The sequence below is a fragment of the Serinus canaria genome, chromosome 4 (assembly GCF_022539315.1).
Source record: "Serinus canaria isolate serCan28SL12 chromosome 4, serCan2020, whole genome shotgun sequence".
NCBI lineage: Eukaryota > Metazoa > Chordata > Aves > Passeriformes > Fringillidae > Serinus > Serinus canaria.
The window spans coordinates 32967925-32987981 of record NC_066317.1 but is presented as its reverse complement, the minus strand read 5'-3'; the positions used below and the strand labels follow the sequence as shown (position 1 = coordinate 32987981).

Sequence of the window (20057 nt, the reverse complement as noted above, 5' to 3'; positions counted from 1 at the left end):
CACTGAATAAAAATTTCGTTCTTCTGTGCCACTTGTTCAAATCTATTATATATAATTATTATTTTTTCATTTGAACTTTGTTTTCCTGGCAACTATTTATCTGAGAATTCTTAACATAATGTGCCAGCAACTTATGTAAACCCACAACCAATATGACTGCATATTTTTCATGTTCATTTGAATTTATCTTGGCATCTTATAATACCATCCAGTGCATTGGCAAACAAATATTGAATGACTTAACTTGGGATGTCCTCCAAACTTTGTTTCTTTTCAGTGGAAATTCCCTGCAAGCTATGTCTAACTTTTCAGACATTACAAAAATGATCAGAAGATTTTGCAGATGTTTAACATCTTGCATGTTACCACATATGTTAACAAGCATCTGATGTTGAGTCCTGTCAGACATACGTGGAAATAGAAAGCTGAAGGCAGGATCTATATTTATTTGGAAGGGCATTTATCATGTCCTGGTATAAGAAGAAGTTTCTTTTCATTTAGTCTTTCAGTTTCCAGAAGAAGGCTCAAGAGAGAAGTCCCTTTAGAAGTTTCTTTTGCAAAAGCCCTGCTAAAACAGCTGGTGAGATTTTTAGGTCAAAATGCAATAAAGGATTCAGCTCTACATCCACGAAGGCTTCAGCACAGAACATGATGGGCACCTGGTGCCTCAGAGGCAGTGCAGGGCAGCCACACAGTTTGACACAGCCATAGATACAGCAGAGCTGCATGATATGCATTTAAAACATTCTTGAAAGCACTAGCTGGATCCCAGGCTTCCACAGCCCCTTTTGGAGGTGCCTGCCTGGCTCTCCCCAATCAAGGGCACCTTCTTTGCCCTCTGGAGGCACCCAGCCCCCTAACACAAGGGTCAGCCTGGGGTTCACTTGCCTGCCATAGGAGCCTAATTTAGACACAATTCATAAAACAAGGAGCCTGCATCCCCTTTATGGCAAGCAGAGTAGGTGCCTTTAAGGATTTCTGGGCAGCTAAATGACTAAAATAGCCTGGGGAAAATGACGTACATTCTTGCCCTGCTGCCTTGCTCCCACACTGATGTATGGATGCACACAGTGAATCCAAAAGATAAACTTTGCTGCAGTGCTTTTCTTTGCAGTAAGACCTCTCTGGGTCCTAAGTTTTTATACATTAAATGTGTGCAAATGCAGACCTCCAAAACTTTTATTTATGTCTATTGAAACCTAGTAGGGCTGGGACTGGAGTGAATGCCCTCCTTTCCCACACATTAATAATAAATGCTGAGCAGCACAAGCCAGTCAGTTGTTTTCCAGTGTACTGCTCCCAAAGCTGCTTCTGTATTTCATCCAAAACTTCTTTAAACTGAAAAGTATTCCCTTCCCCACAGGAAACAAAGCAGATATGCTGATATATGCACATACAGGGATAAATACGAGAACCATGATAAACCTTCAAATATATTACCTGAATCTGAAGGGGAAAGTAGGTGGTATGACATTTGCTGATATTCCTTTACAGATTTGAGTTTCTTCAGTCACTTCTCAGAAACCATGTCTTGATCATGTCTAACCTATGGAATCCAGGAACAACTCCCACCTTCCAAGTCCTAATGTGTGCCTCCCACACTCTGGTGTGGAGTCACAGGCACAGGCCAGCTCATCCCTTCTACACCACCAGGGAAGTGCAGCAGCTGTGTTCTGCTGAAGGAAACCCAAGCACACAGGCCAAAAAGAGGCTCCTGGTGGGGTCCCTGTTCTGGAGACCTGAAGATTCACCATGCCAGGCCATGCCAGGGCACCTGACTGAACAGGACACTGCAGCACGCCAACAAATTCACAGTTGTGCCAATTACGGTGTGGACAGTAGACAGGAAGCTCTGACAGCCTCACCCCTGGAAGTGTTCAAAGCCAGGCTGGATGTGGCTTGGAGCAACCTGGTCTAGTGGAAGGTTCCCTCCCCATTGCAGGGGGGTTGGAATTACACGATCTTTGAGGTCCTTCCAACACAAACCATTGTGTGATTCTGTAATTCCAAGTGCAAACTTGGGCTCTTTGTAGACCACAGGAAGCCCTGCAATCCACTCCTGATGGGTCTTGGAACAAGTGATCCTTGAGCTTCTCAGGCTGGGCTAGTTTTTGACACACCCTGCGAGAGAACTGGAAGCAGCCAAGAAAAGCCACATGAGCGGATATTTAGTGAGCTGAAGGGAGGGAAGTCAGACTGTAATTTTGTACTGTTCTTGGCAGCCAAGTTCTCTCTTGAGTGTTGTCCATACTTTCTGCAATGTGTTTAATTTACCTTTTGTGCAAGGGGTGCTGGAATATGGGGGAAGGATGTTGTTTCTGCACCCTTGGATACCAGCACGTGCATCACAGCACACTGCAGAGATGATGCTCTGCTGAGCTCACCAACTGCAACCTCCCACTGCAGCATGGTCCTGCAACACTGTGGACCCCTCTTTTGCTGCCATGCTACTGGCAGGTAAGATGTTCATCTAGCTCTGTGTTTTGTCTCTAAATTAAGGCCCTGACCACATTCTTGGTGGGTGAAGGTAACAAAAATGGCACCCAGCTTTGCCTTACCTTTCACTGAGCAGCAGTTCAAAGGCTTAAGGGAGCTGCAGGTTGGTACTGCTCCAGCTCACCTCCATGATTTCTACCTTGTGCCTCGCAATGAAACTTCAGTTCCATAACCAATTCTGCACATTGTGAAAGTAGACTTTATTTCTTGTTTATTATTTTGCATCTTTCTCCTAGAAAAGATGAAAACAACTACTGCTCGTGCAGAATGAGCAGCCCTGACAGCAGATAGTTCTGACTACTCAGATTCCAGGCTTGAAGGTCTTGTAATAACAGGAACCTTTCCAGAGCAGCTTTACCTTAACACTGAATACATGGACATACTGCACTCCTAAAATCCCACAGCCACATAACACTATCCAGCCTTTACTAAAGAATAATTAGAAAAAAGGTCTGTAAAATCCACTTATTTCTCAACACCAGACTGCTTCCAATGCATTTCCAGATGTCGAATTCCCTCTACATTCCCAATGCAGGAGCCAAATTCTTCAGCTTCTCTCTTTGACAATTTCCACTGTGCACAGGGATGTGTGATTACAAAAATCTGTAGTGGCTTAACTGAATATGAAAGGAGAACCAAGATAAAATAACATGGATTATTAGCCATTAATTCAGGGAAAATGTAGCACTGTGATAAATGATGCCTAATCATGGATGGGTTTAAGTCATTGCTGAAGAGTGTCTGTGGCAGAGAGGTAAAATAAGGAGGGATGAAGAAAGATCAGCATTGTGAGGCCATTTAACTCAATTAATACACTCCCATTATCACAGTTAATAAAGTCAAACGGCAGTTGTTTCTAAATATCTCATTTTTATACTGCTGATTCCAGTACTTGCTATACTGCTGAAAGCCTTGGTCTCTGGACATGTAGGATTACATCAACTTCTCTCTGTTGTCATCCACTTCTCTCCCTAAAGCAGGCTTTAGGAACAAAAACTTGAATCAAGTTCACTTGGAACCCTCAAAGCTAAGAGGCAAACAAACCCACTGTTTTGGGGTTTTTTAATGCCATGGATTTCAGAAAATCTCCTGAGTGTTTTTGTTTTCTGGGTTTAATTATCTAAGTCAGAAATAATGGAAGAGGGGCTATGTCAACAGCCAAACCTATGAGCCAGCTTAACAAGCAGTAAATTATTCATAACAGACATAGCTCTACACAAACAGAAACATACACAGGGAATAAAATACTTGCAAGGAGATGATCAGAACAAGTATTTTGCAAGATTCAGGAAGGTAGAAAGCAAGCACTGCAGTGGCATTTCTGAGTCCTGCATTTCCAGAGCAAACCACAAGCAGGAAGCAAGGGACTCCTCCAGCAGAGCAGGTTTAGTGGGAAGCTCTAGAGAGCTGTTCTATGCAGAGAGGCCATCATTAAACTGCTGCTATTCTACAGCCTCCACACACATGAGTCAAACTAAACACAGACATGGGAGAAAATCAGCTCACTGGAAAGGCACCTTTTAACTTTAAATTCCTAACGTATCTTCCCTGAAACCTCTTCCTTTCATGGCCTAGTTATTAAGTGTTCCTAAGACACTTGTTAAAGCTGTTAAAAAAAAAAAACTCAGAAAAATCTGGTAGCAATTCTTTCTAACCTACCATCTCAGTTTCAATTTACACTTTAATTATGTCATTAAAGCTCAGGACTAGCCAGAGCTGTATGTGAATTCACATATATGGACATGAACACCACAACCTAGCTGGGAATCACAATTCAGATGCAGTGATTTCATTTGACTGACTTCTATATTTCTATAATCCTGACCCCTGCAGTTATAAGGAATGTGTAGCACCACAGATTTGCAGACACACTGCACAATGTGCTTTCTAATCCTAAGGATCAATATGGAAAAAGATTTGTAAATACTGTAAGACAGACACACAGAAGTGTATGCCCTGTCCCCCCCAACCCTGCATAGAGGCAGAGCATCTCATTCATGTCCCTTACTTGATTTGAAAGCCTCCATGGGAGAAGTGCTCAGAAAGATGTATACTCCAAAAGGAGGATGTTCTGGCTCAAAGCTAAGGAGCTGTGGATGGCTCTCAGTGGGATATCAGCACTAATCCTGGTCTCCTTCCTCTGTTCAAACAGCAAATTAACTGGCATACACACCCACTAAGGATGTTTATGGCATACTTTGCAGACATGCACAGCCAAAGGGTCACATCTTGAACCTGCAAATTACTCACACATTTTACATTTTAAATAAAACTGTAGATTTATTGTACAATAGTACAGCATGTGTCTTTTTAACCAAAAGCTCAGCATCACATAACACTTTAATCTTCCATTAAACATACACAGTCCTACAACACAGCTCAGCTCAGCAAGCTACATAATGAATTAATTTATTGAGAGGCCTGGCTATGCTGTTCTTAAGGATGTTTACCTAGAGCAAGAACAGTGGCAGTGGTTCTGGTGCTGTAACATTTAATCACTTTAACCTTTTCTCAACACAGTAATAGCAAGCAATCATCTAGAGCACAACAAACAGATCACTTAAGGGACACCACATTTAATTGCAAATGTATGGAACAGTAGACCAGGGGATCTCGCTCACATCACACAGGTGTGGATTAGAAACCCGTTATGAGATCACTTTGATGTCATGTCTGCACTAACTATGCCACAGGAAGACTGAATGCATTACAGGCATCATACCATGAAGTGTCATTTGGATTGAAATTCTTAGGTTTGGAAGAGGCAGACCAGGGTGTTCTGTACAAATATACACTTGCCTTATTACATTAGTTTACACTCCTGTAGCCATTTGCCAATGCGACAGCAAGATCTTGTTATAATTCAATTTTATACCATTTACTTCAACTTTACCTGGGTCAATTAAAGACAAGATCATTGTTTACAGACTGTGTTCTGTGCCGCATATTGGCCTTTCAAATTGTCATAGACATCCAAGTTGATGTAACCAGGCATCCTTTATGCAGGCTCTTGTGCACAGCTAGCTACAAGGTGTTATTAAGACATTCAGATAAGATTCTTTATTTGCCACTGGGGTTTTCCATTGCAATGGAGAATCAAAGCTCATCATTATATAATGACTTAGAGTAAGTAAATTTCCTCTGAAATTTGGAGTTAGACATCTACAACCCCAATGAGCTGCAGGTCACATCACAAACTCTTCACCAGAGAGAGAAAGTTTATGCTTTTTTATTGCTGTTCAGTTTACCATTGCGTGTCAAACCTTAAGCCTGTTCCTTAAGAGGATCAGGTGCTATTTTTATTAAAGAATTTAAAATTATCAGAAAACAGTATTTGCAGTAAATTTTTTAATACCCAAAGGAGGTAAATTTTGATCCTGCACCTGAATATGTGATTTTTCACTTACAGCAGAAGTGTGATAGTCTACTCTTGATTGGTTCCGAACGAGCACCAGCTAAAATAATATGCTAATCAAAACACAGAGAGTGGTATTAAAGAAACAGAGGAAGGAAATCTCTATCAAATATCTGATCTTGAATTAAAATAGACTAGCAATATATGTAAGCTTTCAAACAGACAAGATCCTTAGCTTATCTCAAGTAGCATACCAGGAGTCACTTCCGAAGAATTACACCAAACCTGCACCTACTATGGTCCACATGTATTCTCTGGCTCTGCAAATTTCACTCATCTTTGCCAAAATACTATAGCATGTTAATTAAGGTTTAAAAAAATCAAAAAGTGACCAAAAATAATTGTTTTAAATCAAAGTTGCTTTTGTATCACCTTCAACATTTTTCTGAAAATTTCACCACACTGAAAAAAATTTCACTTATCTGTCTTGTTTCTAGTTTTAGATAAGGCTAGCCAGCAGAAGAAACAGAGCTTGAAACATATCCATTATTGACTTGCAACGCTAAAAATACAATCTCAGTAGATTTCCAGTTCAGTGTCTAAACTGTAATATTTTGATAGCCTTCAGTGAAAAGATGACCTCTTATCTGATTATCTAGGCATCACTGATACAAGTAAAGATTGTTGAAAAGGTAATTATTTAATTAAAACACACTTCACCTGATATGATTTTTTTCTTGCCGTAAAACAAGCACAAGCAGCCTATAAATGAGATGCACTAGATGATCTTCTTCCACTTCCTAATTTGTTTAACAAGTAATGAGAAATAATTAAAACCTGATCTCCAAACATTATCAACTGTTTAAGGAATAAAGCTCTGCTTTTTCCTGAATTCATTCTATGCCATCTTTTATTAAAGCGTTTACGCAGATTCTTTCTGCTTACTAAAATGAAGTCAGCTTGTGTTCCTTACATATTTAAATAGCTCCAACACCAGAGACATACAAAGTGTTATACTGAATTTTAATCCTTGTAAAACATTATTTCACCACACACTGTTATTATAAATCTTTTCAATAACATCCATTATAGAACTCAGTAAAGAGCACTGTCTACTACTATGCACTGTCAAATATTTCTGGCAGCATCGGTAATCGACTACAGCATATTTATTTTTTAAAATCAAGTGTTAACCTACATATTCTGAACTTGCAAATAATACACAACAGATTTTACTGTCATATAGGCTGCATATTCATTCATTTTTTCTGATTTTTATAGAAGAGTAAATTTTCTATAACAATATGAAAGAAAATTAATAACTTATTTATCTACCTAGGAGGCTAGTAGTTATTTGTAATCATATTAATCAAAAGATGACTGAAAAATTCAAAGTTAATTATTGTGAAGTGCACAAAATCTAGAATATAGGGAGTTTCCACAGTACATTATACTAAGTCAACATATAATAGATTAAAAGCTGTAAAGCCAAAATCATCATTTAAAAATTTAGTGTTTCTGACATCATCTTCCACCATTCCATCAACTCTTCTTTTTCCTCTTCTTTTCTTTCAGACAATGACTCCAGCTCAAAATCAACCTGATTAAGAGAAACAATCAAAAACATCAGTAAGACTTACAGATTGAAAGAGGATGCTCAACACAAACATAGGGCTTAGAAAGGTACCTTCTGGTCCAGGCTGGGTTTATTCCAAAGTGTCTCAAAACTGGTTTAAGTATGTGCAATACTAGTATATTAATGCAGTAACTTATCCAAAAATACACACAGGTGAGCAAAATTTCCTAAAGAACAGACATCTGTCCACTGGTATTTGACTTAACTAAAAATTCAGAAAATATGGGCCAATGAAATAAAACTGAATAACAGCCAGCCACAAAAATCATATGGCATATTATAAAAAGTATCACCAGCATATTGCCAACACAGATCACAGAGTATTCTCAGTTGGAAGGGACCCACATGGGTCATCAAGTCCAACTCTTATGAGCTCCATTCTCTAACCAGCTGAGCTAATCTCAGCTGACACCTAGCACTGCAGACCCCCAGCATATCAAAACATGCATTCAATGTTATGCCATCAAAATTCCAGGGAGCTTTTCCTAACACATGGCTCATCAATGTAGATACCACGTGCTAGTTTCACAGAATTCACAGAATGGCTAGGTTGGAAGAGATCTTCAATATCATCGAGTGCAACCCAGCCCTAACACCTCAACTAAACCATGGCACCAAGTGCCATATCCAGTCTTTTCTTAAACACAGCCAGGGATGGTGACTCCACCACCCCCCCAGGCAGACCATTCCAGTACTTTATCACCCTCTCTGTAAAAAACTTCTTCCTTTAGTATATCTTAACATGTGATTCACACTAGTGAAATAGCATTTGTTTTAAATACCTCCACATCTGCTCAGAGAGTGAATTAAAAATGCTTCTGAGGTTAATAAGACCTAGATGCAGTCTAGGTCTTATTAACCTCACACACTGGATATCTGTGCAAGCCAGTGGCTTATTCCTGCCTTCTGCATGGAGCTGGCCACTGTTTTTAACCTAAGCAGGTACTCATTTGACAAATTAAATTTAAAAAATGTCTTAATCAAAACCTCAACATCTCTTACTTTTTATGTTGTGCTATTAAAAGATATTCCATAATATTCTCATTGGTTATTCAGACATGTACCAACAGCAGGTTATCTCAATATTTCCCTTCTCTGTGCCTTTTTATTATAAATAAGAATGCCAAGAGATTAAATGAGTTTACAGTGAGATTGATCTCAGTGGCTGGTGCATCAAGTGCTAGAAGAGTAATTTCCAGACTCTAAATTATCATGTTCTGGAATATCCTGAAAAAACACCTCCTCCTTACATGCATATCACAAAGGAAAAAATGTATTACAGAGGATAAATGAACACAAGTGGTGAGCACTTACCACAACAGCAGGGCTGAAGGGCACAGCCACTTTTTTAGTTATTGCTAGATAGCCAGGTGCTGAGGCCGTAACTTTGTAATTTCCAGGCACAAGCAATCTCCAATAATCACCATCCTTGGCTGTAAAGAAGAAGAAAAGAACCCAAATAAATATGTATGAGACTAATTACACAACTAAGAAGAAAAGCTCATATATCAATCTTTATTATTCCTGTCAGTGCTTTCTTTATGACTGCCTGAAAGGAGTCTTCCTTATTTCTTCCTTCTTTTCTCTTTCAGTAAAAGCTCTGTGTGTGTGTATATATATATATATATATATATATATATACACACACAATATTTGCTTCCTTTCAGGTAATAAAAAAAAAAGTTAAATTTTAAAGTTGTGCTGAAGCCCCCATGAAAAGATTGTGCCTGCTGAGGCTGAAGGCTCTCCATCACACTGAAGAAAAGGACATTATGGGACATTACTCCACTTCAGAAGCACCCCTCAGCCAATGTAAAGTCCCTGCCAAGTGTCTGAGATTCTGTTTGCAATGTGATATGGATTTTTAAAGTTCCTCAGTATTCTGATAATCCAAGTGTAAATAAATTTTATTCTCATCAAATTTAAATACGTGGGACTACCTTTCTCATCTTTCAGAAAAAGCTACAAATCATAATTTCCTAGAATATTGCATGTGTATCACTCTTGAAGCATCACTATCTACATGTTTCAGTACCCAGGCATTGTCAAGGGTTTTTCCTTTGGTTCAGAGAAACAAAGAAATGGAAGCTTGATCCACTCAGGTCAAAGAAAGGCTCCCCCTACACTGTTAATTCAGTTTATATTTTCCAGTCACAGAATCAAAACTCATCATCATCTTCTCTAGAAATGACCCTATTGCATTTTCACAAAGACTCAGATCTTCCCTGCACCAGCATCAGGCAATTATCTCATTTGTCACAGGCTAATAATTTGAATTTCTCTACCTCCAGAAAAGATTGAAGAGCTATTCTAAAGTTCAGCTAGCAGTGCCATTTAGAAGATTTGGCCATGCTCTTAGTACTAGTCCCTTAAATGCTTTTTCACCTCATCTGCAGCTACACAGTGTACAAAGGGAAAAATTACTTAAATATCTGCTATTTGCATGGTCAAAAAAAAAAAATGTCAGTAGTCAGTCCAGTTGTTCCCAGATTTTTCTCTTCATAAAACAGAATGGGAAAAAAAAACTGCTGTAGAACTACAGCAATGATCTAGTCTAATTTCTGTCACTGGAACAAAGCAGAATTCCAACTCATGAATAAAGAAGCAGGAGAAAAGCCAAAGAATATTTCTCCCCCATTTTGACTGTGCTAATATTCAAGTACTTGTTTTCATCCTTGTTTTGACAATACATGACTTTAAGTCTTGTACACACACAATGATGTGAAAAGATTTATAATTAGATGCAATTTTTGTATCATAGAAACAGAAGCTCCTCTCTCTCAAATACCTCTTTGCACAGTCTATCCCCTTTTTATTATGCCTGACAATTTATTTCCAGTCTCTATACATTTTGTCTCCTTGTTTACAGTGACAGAAGGTAACTCATGTTTGTACAGACTGCTCTCCTGCTTGGCAGAAGTGCTGGGGGTCTCTTTGCAGGTGACGTGCAAACACAAATCAGAGGTGACTAAATATTCTACCAGTCCTGTTCCATAATATTCAGACAATATTGTGAGATATTATCATTAAGAAAATGACCATAAATTAGGCTCATGCATAAAGCAGTGACATTGACTTATTGTTTCTCTAACTGGTATCTTTTGCAAATCAAAACATGTTGTTCAGGACAGGAGAGCATAGGTGTACAGGGAAGGCTGAAAGTTGGCACACTGTGCAAGCTGCCTTCTGAACTCACTCCTAGAACAAAGCACATCATCACTGAAGAGGTGACACGTCATTTTCTGTCAACCAACCAACCAACACAATGCTTTCATCTTTTAGAGTCGCCCTTCTGGAAAAACATCACGTAATTGTAAACAGCAGAGAGAATTTATCTTTGCTGAAGGAAGTTATGTAAATTGGAAATCTGTCAAGAATTTACATACCAAAAGGTATGACTGCATTGTGAAAAATGTAATGCTTTTGGACTAAAATTTAGCCTTCAAACTGAAGGCAGCACTGTTGACAGAGCTTTAAATCCTGTCAGAGCGGTGACACACTATTTGCTTCACAAATTAGAAGACAGACTAGAGCATTAATAACCAAGAGCCACCTGAACCAATTTACACCAGAGACCCCTGAAGTAAAAAAACCAGTCTCAGCTACACTGAGAGCAAAACACAAGTGAAAGATTCATGAAATCCCATGGGCAACAAACTTCTTGAGGTACAACATACCGCCCTGGTTTCAAACTTTTGCTCCCTTGAAGCTGCAGTTAAAAAGATGTGAAATGGCTCCAGGTTGCTAAGCCAAGGAGAAGCACTGCTGAGGTACCACACTCACCTGATGTTACATCATGGCTTATCCCCTCCACAGAAATTGTAGCATTGGCTATTGGATTGCCCTGAAGATCCTTAACAAACCCCTTCACTCCTCGATGAATCTAAAATAAATAAAATCATCAACAAATGGTCAATAAAAAATTCTTAAGAAAAGATGGAGGTTTTTGGCAATGGAATATCTATTGATATATCTAACAAAGCATGCTATGAACCCCACAGCCCATAGGCTGACCACTATAAATGATAAATACTAAATATCATAATGGAACAGGGAATTCAAAGGAAAAATAATTCAGCAGGTAGTTATAATAATATATCCACTCAATGCAAGTAATTCTCAGAAATGCACAGCAAGTCATAATACATGTAAACATTGACTTGCAAATCTTTGTCATATTGGGGATTAATGAATGCACAGAAAGGCTTTGAAAGAACAGCCAAGAGAAACCTTTTCTTAAAAGTTTCATCCACTGTAAGTTGTGTCACTGACATGTTTTATGAAAAATCCTTTCTTTAAGATTTTTCCCTCCTGAGAAGCTGAGAGGCTTCAGGAACAAACTGTAAACAATTCTAATCTGCTGCTGTGGAATGCAACAGGGGGAATCTGTGATTGGTCTCATCAGGCTGTTTCCAGTTAAGGGCCAATCACAGATCACCTGTCCAGACTGTCTCGGTCAGAGACAAGACTTTGTTATTTCATTCCTTTTCTATTCTTAGCTTAGCCTTCTGATGAAATCCTTTCTTCCATTCTGTTAGCATAGTTTTAATATGTTATCTATCATAAAATAATAAATCAAGCTTTCTGATACATGGAGTCAACTTTCTCATCTCTTCCCTCGTCCTGGGACCCTTGTAGAAAATACCACAAGAGTGTAGAGCTAATGACATAACTTCTTAAAGGTGAAGCATTAGAAAAGTCAATGCAGTAACTTGGACTTCAGTGGGCAACCCCTCTGTGAGATGCTTGAGCTTTCTATTGCACACCCCAAACATCCAGTTCTGGGAGCTGGGACCACAGAGAGTCACAACACTCCCTCCTGGACTGTGGGAGAAGGGCAGTGGTGGGTCATGTCCTTGCCCCTTCATGCTCCAAGTAACAGCCCCAGCAGGACCTAATCTGCCTGCTCCCACTACACACGAAATGAAAATGCTGATATGATCTCAGTGTGCAGAGAGACCAGTCCTGCCAGTGTATCTTAAGCACAGCCTGAAAGCAAACTCCTCAGAAGCAAGAGACTGAGGATCAATTCCCTTTTCATCTCCAGAAACAGGGAACTCATGGTGCTGGGGATGAGGGGATGTTGGGAAGCTCTGCGGAGATGCACCTCACTGTGAGCCTGGAAACAAAGCAGCAAAGCACTGTGAAGTTCAGGCTTCTCTCAGATTCCATGTCCTTTGAAAAGGCTGGTGAATCCCAAGTTTTATTGTGAGATACTGATGTTTTCCTTTATGAACCTATAAGGTGAATTCAGGTGCACCTTAGTTCAGCTGACAGCTTTAGTTCAGAGTCCTCTACTATGCATTCTGGGAGAAGCCTTAGAAAAGCAGAAATTACATATTTGCACTGTTCCCAGCTCCAGGGGAGCTGGAGCATAGACCTGGCCATCTTATCCTGCAAGAAGATAAAAACCAATGCCAAACAGACCATCTGAACTTCAAGGATAAAGCCAGTAGCTCTGCAGGAGCAAAGGAAGTTGGCAAAATAGTATCTTATACATGAGCAATTCTGAAAATGCAGTGACAACATAGCCTGCCATGAGTCAGGGAAAATTAACCCCTGTGCAGAGGAGATGAACAATTTGAGATGGATTCCATAAAAAATGGGTAAAAACCTGCAGAACAAGTACAGCTTTTTCCTCAGCCTACAGGCAATGTTTTAACAGAATGGTATAATACTTCAAATATTCAAATATTTCAGATTTCTGGCTAACTGAAGCATTTCTGTATAATTAAGTCCTTAAAGAAATGAATGTATTAATTGATGGGTTCTGCTAACAAAGTGTGTTCCTCATTTCACAATCTCAGGTGTGCAACACTAATGATATCAGATTTATTTGTAAGTTTTAACTACAATATTCAGGTTTCAGAAATTCCTTATGGTCTAATCCAGCTGCCCAGATTCCTGTACATCCAGAGAATGATCCATCTCACATCTGCAAACACACTGGAGTATCTGCAGAGGGCAACCCATCTCTCTGAGCACACACACTGGGGCAGTCAACCAAAGATTATGGAGATTTGTATTGTTTTTTTTCATTGAGGAACCCAACACAAATAATTTAAATTAAATATCAGCAACAGCTTAAGTAGGCTGAGAGGGATGCTATACTGTAAATTCATCCTTCTTTTCCACTCTTCTTCCACTTATTTAGAAATATCACACATTTACCACCACAGAGATTTACCACCACAGAGACAAATGAGAATTAAAGCAACATCTGGATTAATATGATATTTTGAATTAGATGTTCACAAAGCACAAAGTTTAGAAACTTTATGCACAACAGGTGGTTTTTCCATCCTCTTCTCTGTTACCTGCTCAATGTAATTTATAAGAGAGTTCTTGTTGTCCTCCCAGTAGCCCTTCAGAGTTTCTTCAGGTGGGAATTTTTCACAGCTAAGCTCCACTGTGATTTCAAAGCAGTTGCTGCTGAGGTAATTGAAATCCTGCATTCCTGCAATGCCAGAAAACAGAGGCAGTGATACATTTTGAGTTTGTAAATAAGGGGGGGACACATGAAATGCTGGGACTATTAAGAAAAGAACAGCTATAAATACAATTGATGCAGCTCCACTCCATCTGCCTAATTTTGAATTCAGAAGCTTTAAATCAGAGAAACCAATAGGACAAATAATTCCAAAATACATTTTCTTTCCAGGGGAAGTTTTAAAAAAGCCTTGATAAATAGGCTGTATACGTCTTCTTGATGCTGCACGTGACCTACATACTTTTAACTGACACATTTTTGGATAGCTGACATATAAATTACAGTTTTTCCCTTTGGAAAAAAAAATATTTTAGATTATGGCTAAAATATTTTCATATTAAAAAAAAAAAACCAAAAAAAGATGCTCACCTTGTAAGCCAAGAAGAATGACAACTAATTACAAAGCAAATTAAACATAATAAGGTGACATTGAAGAAGTGATTTATAAAGATGGGTCAAAAATGTGTTGAGTTTTTTTTCTGAGAATATAACGTTTCGCATTACTAACATTTTACATGGAAAACATTTCCATGTAAAGAAACATGTCAAGATTTTCTGCTTAGATTTCTAATATTCTCCACCAAAAAAAAAATTATTTTTCCTATAAAATTTATTTATATGAAAATTTTTCTATGGATAGGGTTTCTCCAACTCAATGCCTCTGCAAAATCAATATTAGATAGCCTTTGAAAGAGAGGAGAAGCATCACTATAAATGCAACTTTAATAACTGAAATTTTAAAACATAAGTAGCATAGTGGCATCATCACTAAGAATAAAAACTTGATGGAGAATATGTATTCTTTTACATTTCTGAGTCCCCTCCCTCCTACGACATGGGTATATTGGCTATTTGCTTAAATTGCTCAACCAAAGTTGAAGGTGGTTTCCAGTTTTGTAACTGGATCAACCAACTGGAGAGGGACAGACAGTGTCTGTCCCCAGGAGGGTTAAATATAGATGTTTTGCAGAAGCTGCTGTAGGACTACCTCTCCCCTCCCCAGTCTGTCTAGCCAGCAGAGCCATGGATTCTCAAATGGAGGCCTGAAAAGAAAGCAGCCATCAAACCTTTTGAGCAGCCCCATGGGGTCACTGAGGGGTGCAGAAGTGTTTCTAGGACAGCCAGTTAGTTCATGCAGCTGAGAGTTCATATGAGTTCATATGAGACCTGAGGCACCTCACTAAGCACAAGGGTTGTTGACAGGTCCATAGCATCCCAGAGAGCTGGTGTCACATCCCAAAGAGAACCCCAAGGATGGCAAACAGACTGAGTCAGGTGGGATTTTGCCAGCACACTAAGGTGAAGAGGCTCTTTTCTGCCAACCAGGCAACAAGACTCCCAACAGGCACAGGGATTTTTCTGATTGCTGAATGAGGACACAGAAGGTAAAGGCTCCTGGGAGGGATGGCTCTGATGTTCCAGCAGGCAGAACTCTTAGATGGACCATTCAGCAATACACAGCAAGAGAGCAATAAAGCCATGAGTAAAATCCTGACAGCAGTGCTGACTATCATGCATTTGTTCTGGACACTAGACAATGCTGCTTTTGTTGATTTTTGTACTTCCTCTAAAAGAAAGAAAGAATAGTTGAAGAGGAGAACAGGGAGCCAAAGGGCACAATGTAATTTTACCGTAGTGACAGTAATTCTAGACCATTACTGTTCCAATTCTCAGAACATTTCTCTTTCCTCCCAAAGTATTACTCAGGGGTGCCCTAGTTTCTCAAGAACAGAAAAAAAGAACTAATATATTTTCCAATTTTGTGCACAATGTCCATATCCTATAGTTTGTTTCCCGGGGCTTGGCCTTGTCCAAGGTTTATGTGTTGCTCCTGAAAAAATTCATCTTTTTTATTTCTGGGACAGAGAATGGGATGAAGCTGGCCAAGATCTAAACTACGGCCTACCACATATGCAAACTGGAGTGCATTGGGCTGTGCACTCTTTACCTCCCTTTTTCACAGTGGTGATTAGGTGCAATACACAAAAAACCAAAACATTTCTAAAGATTTATCAAATATTGCAGCAACTTCGCTGCCCTGGTCAACTCCTCCAAGTGCCCTATCCATGGCATGTATCACATGCATGCACATCCTCACACTCCCAAAGCCTCTCACTGTGACAAAGTGCAGCACTGACTTTCCCACACTTTAACAGGAACTGCCCTCTGAAGATCAGAAAGGCTTAGATACCTCAGATATAACTGAGATTCAGCAATGAGTGCCCTTTATTGCTGACTACAAGTAGGACTTTGAGAACACAAAAACTTCTCCGTTGCACTACTCCAGTGACTGAGGGACTATAGTGTCTTTATGTTACTGCTTACAAAAGTAAGCTTGGAATATGGGAAAAAACTCAGTATTTTCAGGTTTTAATAAAGGAACACCAAGCTTCATAAATGAAGTGGAATGCAGGGTGTGCTCCTGGCATCCAGCCATAAGACTTTGAACTGCAAGCTAGAGCACTAAGTTAGCTCAGCTTCTTCACACAGAAAAGACAGTAACCTTTAGCAGGACAGGATGTACTTGAATGGGAAGAACATGAATGCCTCCTACATTAGTGTTTAGTGAAATCCTAAAAAAACCTAACACTGCTTTCAAAACTGGTAATCCAAGTTAGGAACTAGTTGAGTGCCAAGGGTTGATATGAGAGTATCTGAAAATTAAAAAAATACCCTTAAACAATAGCCTAATAGTACAGCAAAGTAAGCTGCTTTGGAAAGCTATTTTTGTAATGACATGAATCTGATTAGACTCAGGTGACTCTCTAATGACAGAAAAAGCAGAGCAGGCATGTGGCTATGTAGCCATTGATTACTATCTGTTCTTCACATTTATGGTTCCAGACATACTCCACACAAAAGGTATGTTAAAAAGTCTTTAAGGATGTTGAAAAGTTATACAGTCAGCAGCCAAAAATTAAAGCTCTTTGTGCAAATTTAGTTTTTCTTGTGCATGAGTGAAGTCATTCATTACATGCTGACAGAGAGAAGCCCTCCATTAAAAACATCATGGGTTTTGCGTACAAACTTGTTTCTCCCCAGAGCCTGATGGCTAAAAGAGCCATTCCTGAACACAGAAGAATGACCTCCTTGCCTTGGCTTGCTGACTCTGAAAAACCTACAGGGATCAGCTGATTACAGATGACAACTACTGCAAGAGTAACAGCATCATGGCCTCAGACCTAGCACAAAGGTGCTCTTGGGGGAAACTTTTCTCTGTACCCCTGCCCTGCAGAAGAAAGCAACTACCAAACAGTAATGTTGAGAAAAACCTCACAGAAACTGTAATCAAAAGAGAGAAAAAAAGTCAAATTTTCCTCTACGTCATCCTCTCTCTCCACCCAAAAAGCCAGAAAGGGGAATTGCCACCTTGCACGAGGTTGGTGAGGAAATCCTGAGGTCAGACAAAAGGGAAGGACAGAGCATGAATGCAATGGAGGGTTCCTCCTTACTTCCAGGCAGAGCAAAGGACTATCACCAGATGTCTCTGCCACAGACGTTCAGCCTTCCTACTGAAGAATCCAGGTATTCAGAAAGCCATGAAAAGAACCCACAGCCACATGAGAGCCATCCATCCACCACCCCTGCAGACTGAAGAACCAGTGAAGATGGCTGCTGGCCCACCTCTCTTTGGTACAAGGCCCTGAGGATCAATTACATGGGCAAAGAATTGATGTGGCACAACTGGGGCACCACAATAAGCCCTGTAGGGCAAGAGCACCTACAGTAATTCATTAGAATGAAAAATCATCCTTTCTACTGTCAAAGGCAGAACCTAGGAGATGGCCAGGAATAGAGACAGAAAGTGGGCAGGAGTGGATACTGGAGCTGTGTTTAGTGCAGAAAGGAATCTTTAGTAGAAGAGTGAGAAAGGAAGGGAAAGGGGAAAGTGGGGTACAAAATCCCAAAGGAGCCCAAGGGTGCAAAGGTAGAGAAGCACCAGCTTAGCTCCAACAGGAGCAGATGCAATGGAGAAAAGGCCTTCAGAGTTTCTTTAGATATATTCCTAACTCTGGTAAGGATGTGCAGTGGAATACTTTCCCTAAAGCAACATAAATGGCTTTTCAACAGTTTATGCTGCTGCTAACTTGGAGTTCATTACCATATGGACAGCAAAAGATCACTGATACCATCAATAACTGAATTGCAAATCTTGGTTTTCAGATGGAACTTTCCCTATTAAAACTTCCCAGAAATTTTCACTTGAACTGAGCAGTGTTGAGTCATTTCCCCCAGCACTAGAGATAGAAAGAGCAGATCTGTTCTCACTGAATTATATTTGTTTTTTTAAGTCAGCAAACACCACCACAGAGGCTTTGTTCAAAAGCCACAGCTTGCCAGCTGATTTCTGCACTTGAAAAAAACCCAAACCAATAACAGATTCAATCTGCATGGTCCAAAGTATATTGTTGCCTCTCTATTTTTTATTACTTGCACCATATGAGGATGAGAGATCCTGCTTAGCACTAGGATTACTGCTTGTTAAGGTCTGTACAAAGATGAGAAAAAGAAAGGCCTCACTTGGGAAATTAGCAATCTAACTTAAAATAAGATCCAAAAAGAGGAACTCAAACTTTCCAAAGACTTTTTCCAATGGAAAAATGTGTCTTTGCCATATGCTGTTTAATCAGAATCAAAGCATTTCATCAAAAGAATGGAAAAACTGCTTTTCATAGCATTTTCTTAAGGAAAAATAAGCTGAAGTTAAATATATCTACATTTTTATGGTTAATATTTAATATTTCATTAAGCTAAATTTTAACTGAATTTAAACAAATTTTAACTATTTTATATTTTATATTTTAACTGTTTATATTATTATTTTTCAGCTTTTGCAAACTTCAGTTTTCAAGTTTTAATGGTTCCAAGAATTTCTTCAAGAATTTTAATGGTTCCAATTTAAAGTCTGAAAAGCTTCACACAAAGAGATATTTAGGGGTTTTAGTTACATTCAGAAATGTCAATATTTTACTTCATACTCAGCCCCTGGTGATCACTGGCTGTGTGAGCACTAGCAGTTGTTCTTTTTTCTAATTTCTTCACAGGAGCTTAAATATTTTCTTCCTTTAGTACCACCTTTACTGTAAAAGAAGCAGAGTTAGGCTACCACTTAGGCTGTCTCATGCTTTGAGAGATTCCTGTTCACTTCAGGTAAAAATTTAAAATTCATTCAGAGACTGTAATTGAATGTCAAGAGAAAAGCAAAGAATAAAACAGTTATGTGTGTTCAAAGTCATCCAGCATAAATCAACAAAGCCAAAGCACAGGCAAATCACTCCAACACAAGCTGGCTCAGAAATCTTCAGCTCAGTTTCCATTCCAAGTTTAGCAGAGGCAGAACACTCTAAGATTTAAATATCCTAAGACCTGTTTGGTTCAGTTTACAAAGATATCAAAATTGTTAATAGAAAGGAATGAAATGTCTCATTTGAATTAAAAGCCTCATTTCAGGCTCCTCTTCTGGACTCCTGGAAAATTAATCTGGACATACCTGTAGTAGCTCTGCTGCTCCTCTTAGCACAGAAGGCTCTACCAAAGTCTAGGGAAACAGCACCTGGGCAGGAATCAGGCACTAACCAAGCCACAAAGCATGGAGACACAAATGCAAGCAAGGATCTTCATGCTGGTTTTTGTTCTATTAAAACCCAAGGCCAAACTCCCATTTCCTATAACACTGCAAGATTAGATAACCAGGCTTCCCTGCTTCCTTCAGCTTGGATGCCTTCATTATTGAGGTTCAAATGAGCCAATAGCCTGTTCTATTGAGGGTTTGTCAGGGGATTTTTCACTCCTTTCGTAACCCCTCCTCCCCAAAATAACTCTCCTAATATTTCATGATAGCAGAGCTATCACTCGCCCACTGTAGACCTATTAAATTTGCAATGACCTGGAGCCTGAAGAAACACTGTAGAAAAAGCAATAAAAAGGAGTATTTTAATAGTTATCACTGTGAGCTTTATCAGATTTTAGAGATGTAGTGTGGTGAGCGATCAGCCTCTGCTTTAGGCTCAACCAGACCAGAAGTTGTGGATAACATAACTCCATCCCAGAATAAGCAGTGACACGGACTCCTGTGGGTG

General features: G+C 39.3%; 1 protein-coding gene across 1 annotated transcript in view; it reads right to left on the bottom strand.

Annotated features, from left to right (window-relative positions):
- Nucleotides 1-5709: 5709 nt before the first annotated feature.
- Nucleotides 5710-20057, bottom strand: part of CPE (carboxypeptidase E) — a 56259-nt gene continuing 41911 nt past the window's right edge. Inside the window, 4 exon segments of the mRNA XM_009101506.4 lie at nt 5710-7451; nt 8802-8920; nt 11271-11370; nt 13805-13944. Of these exon segments, the coding sequence (XP_009099754.4) occupies nt 7353-7451; nt 8802-8920; nt 11271-11370; nt 13805-13944 (458 nt within the window). The 3' untranslated portion in view covers nt 5710-7352.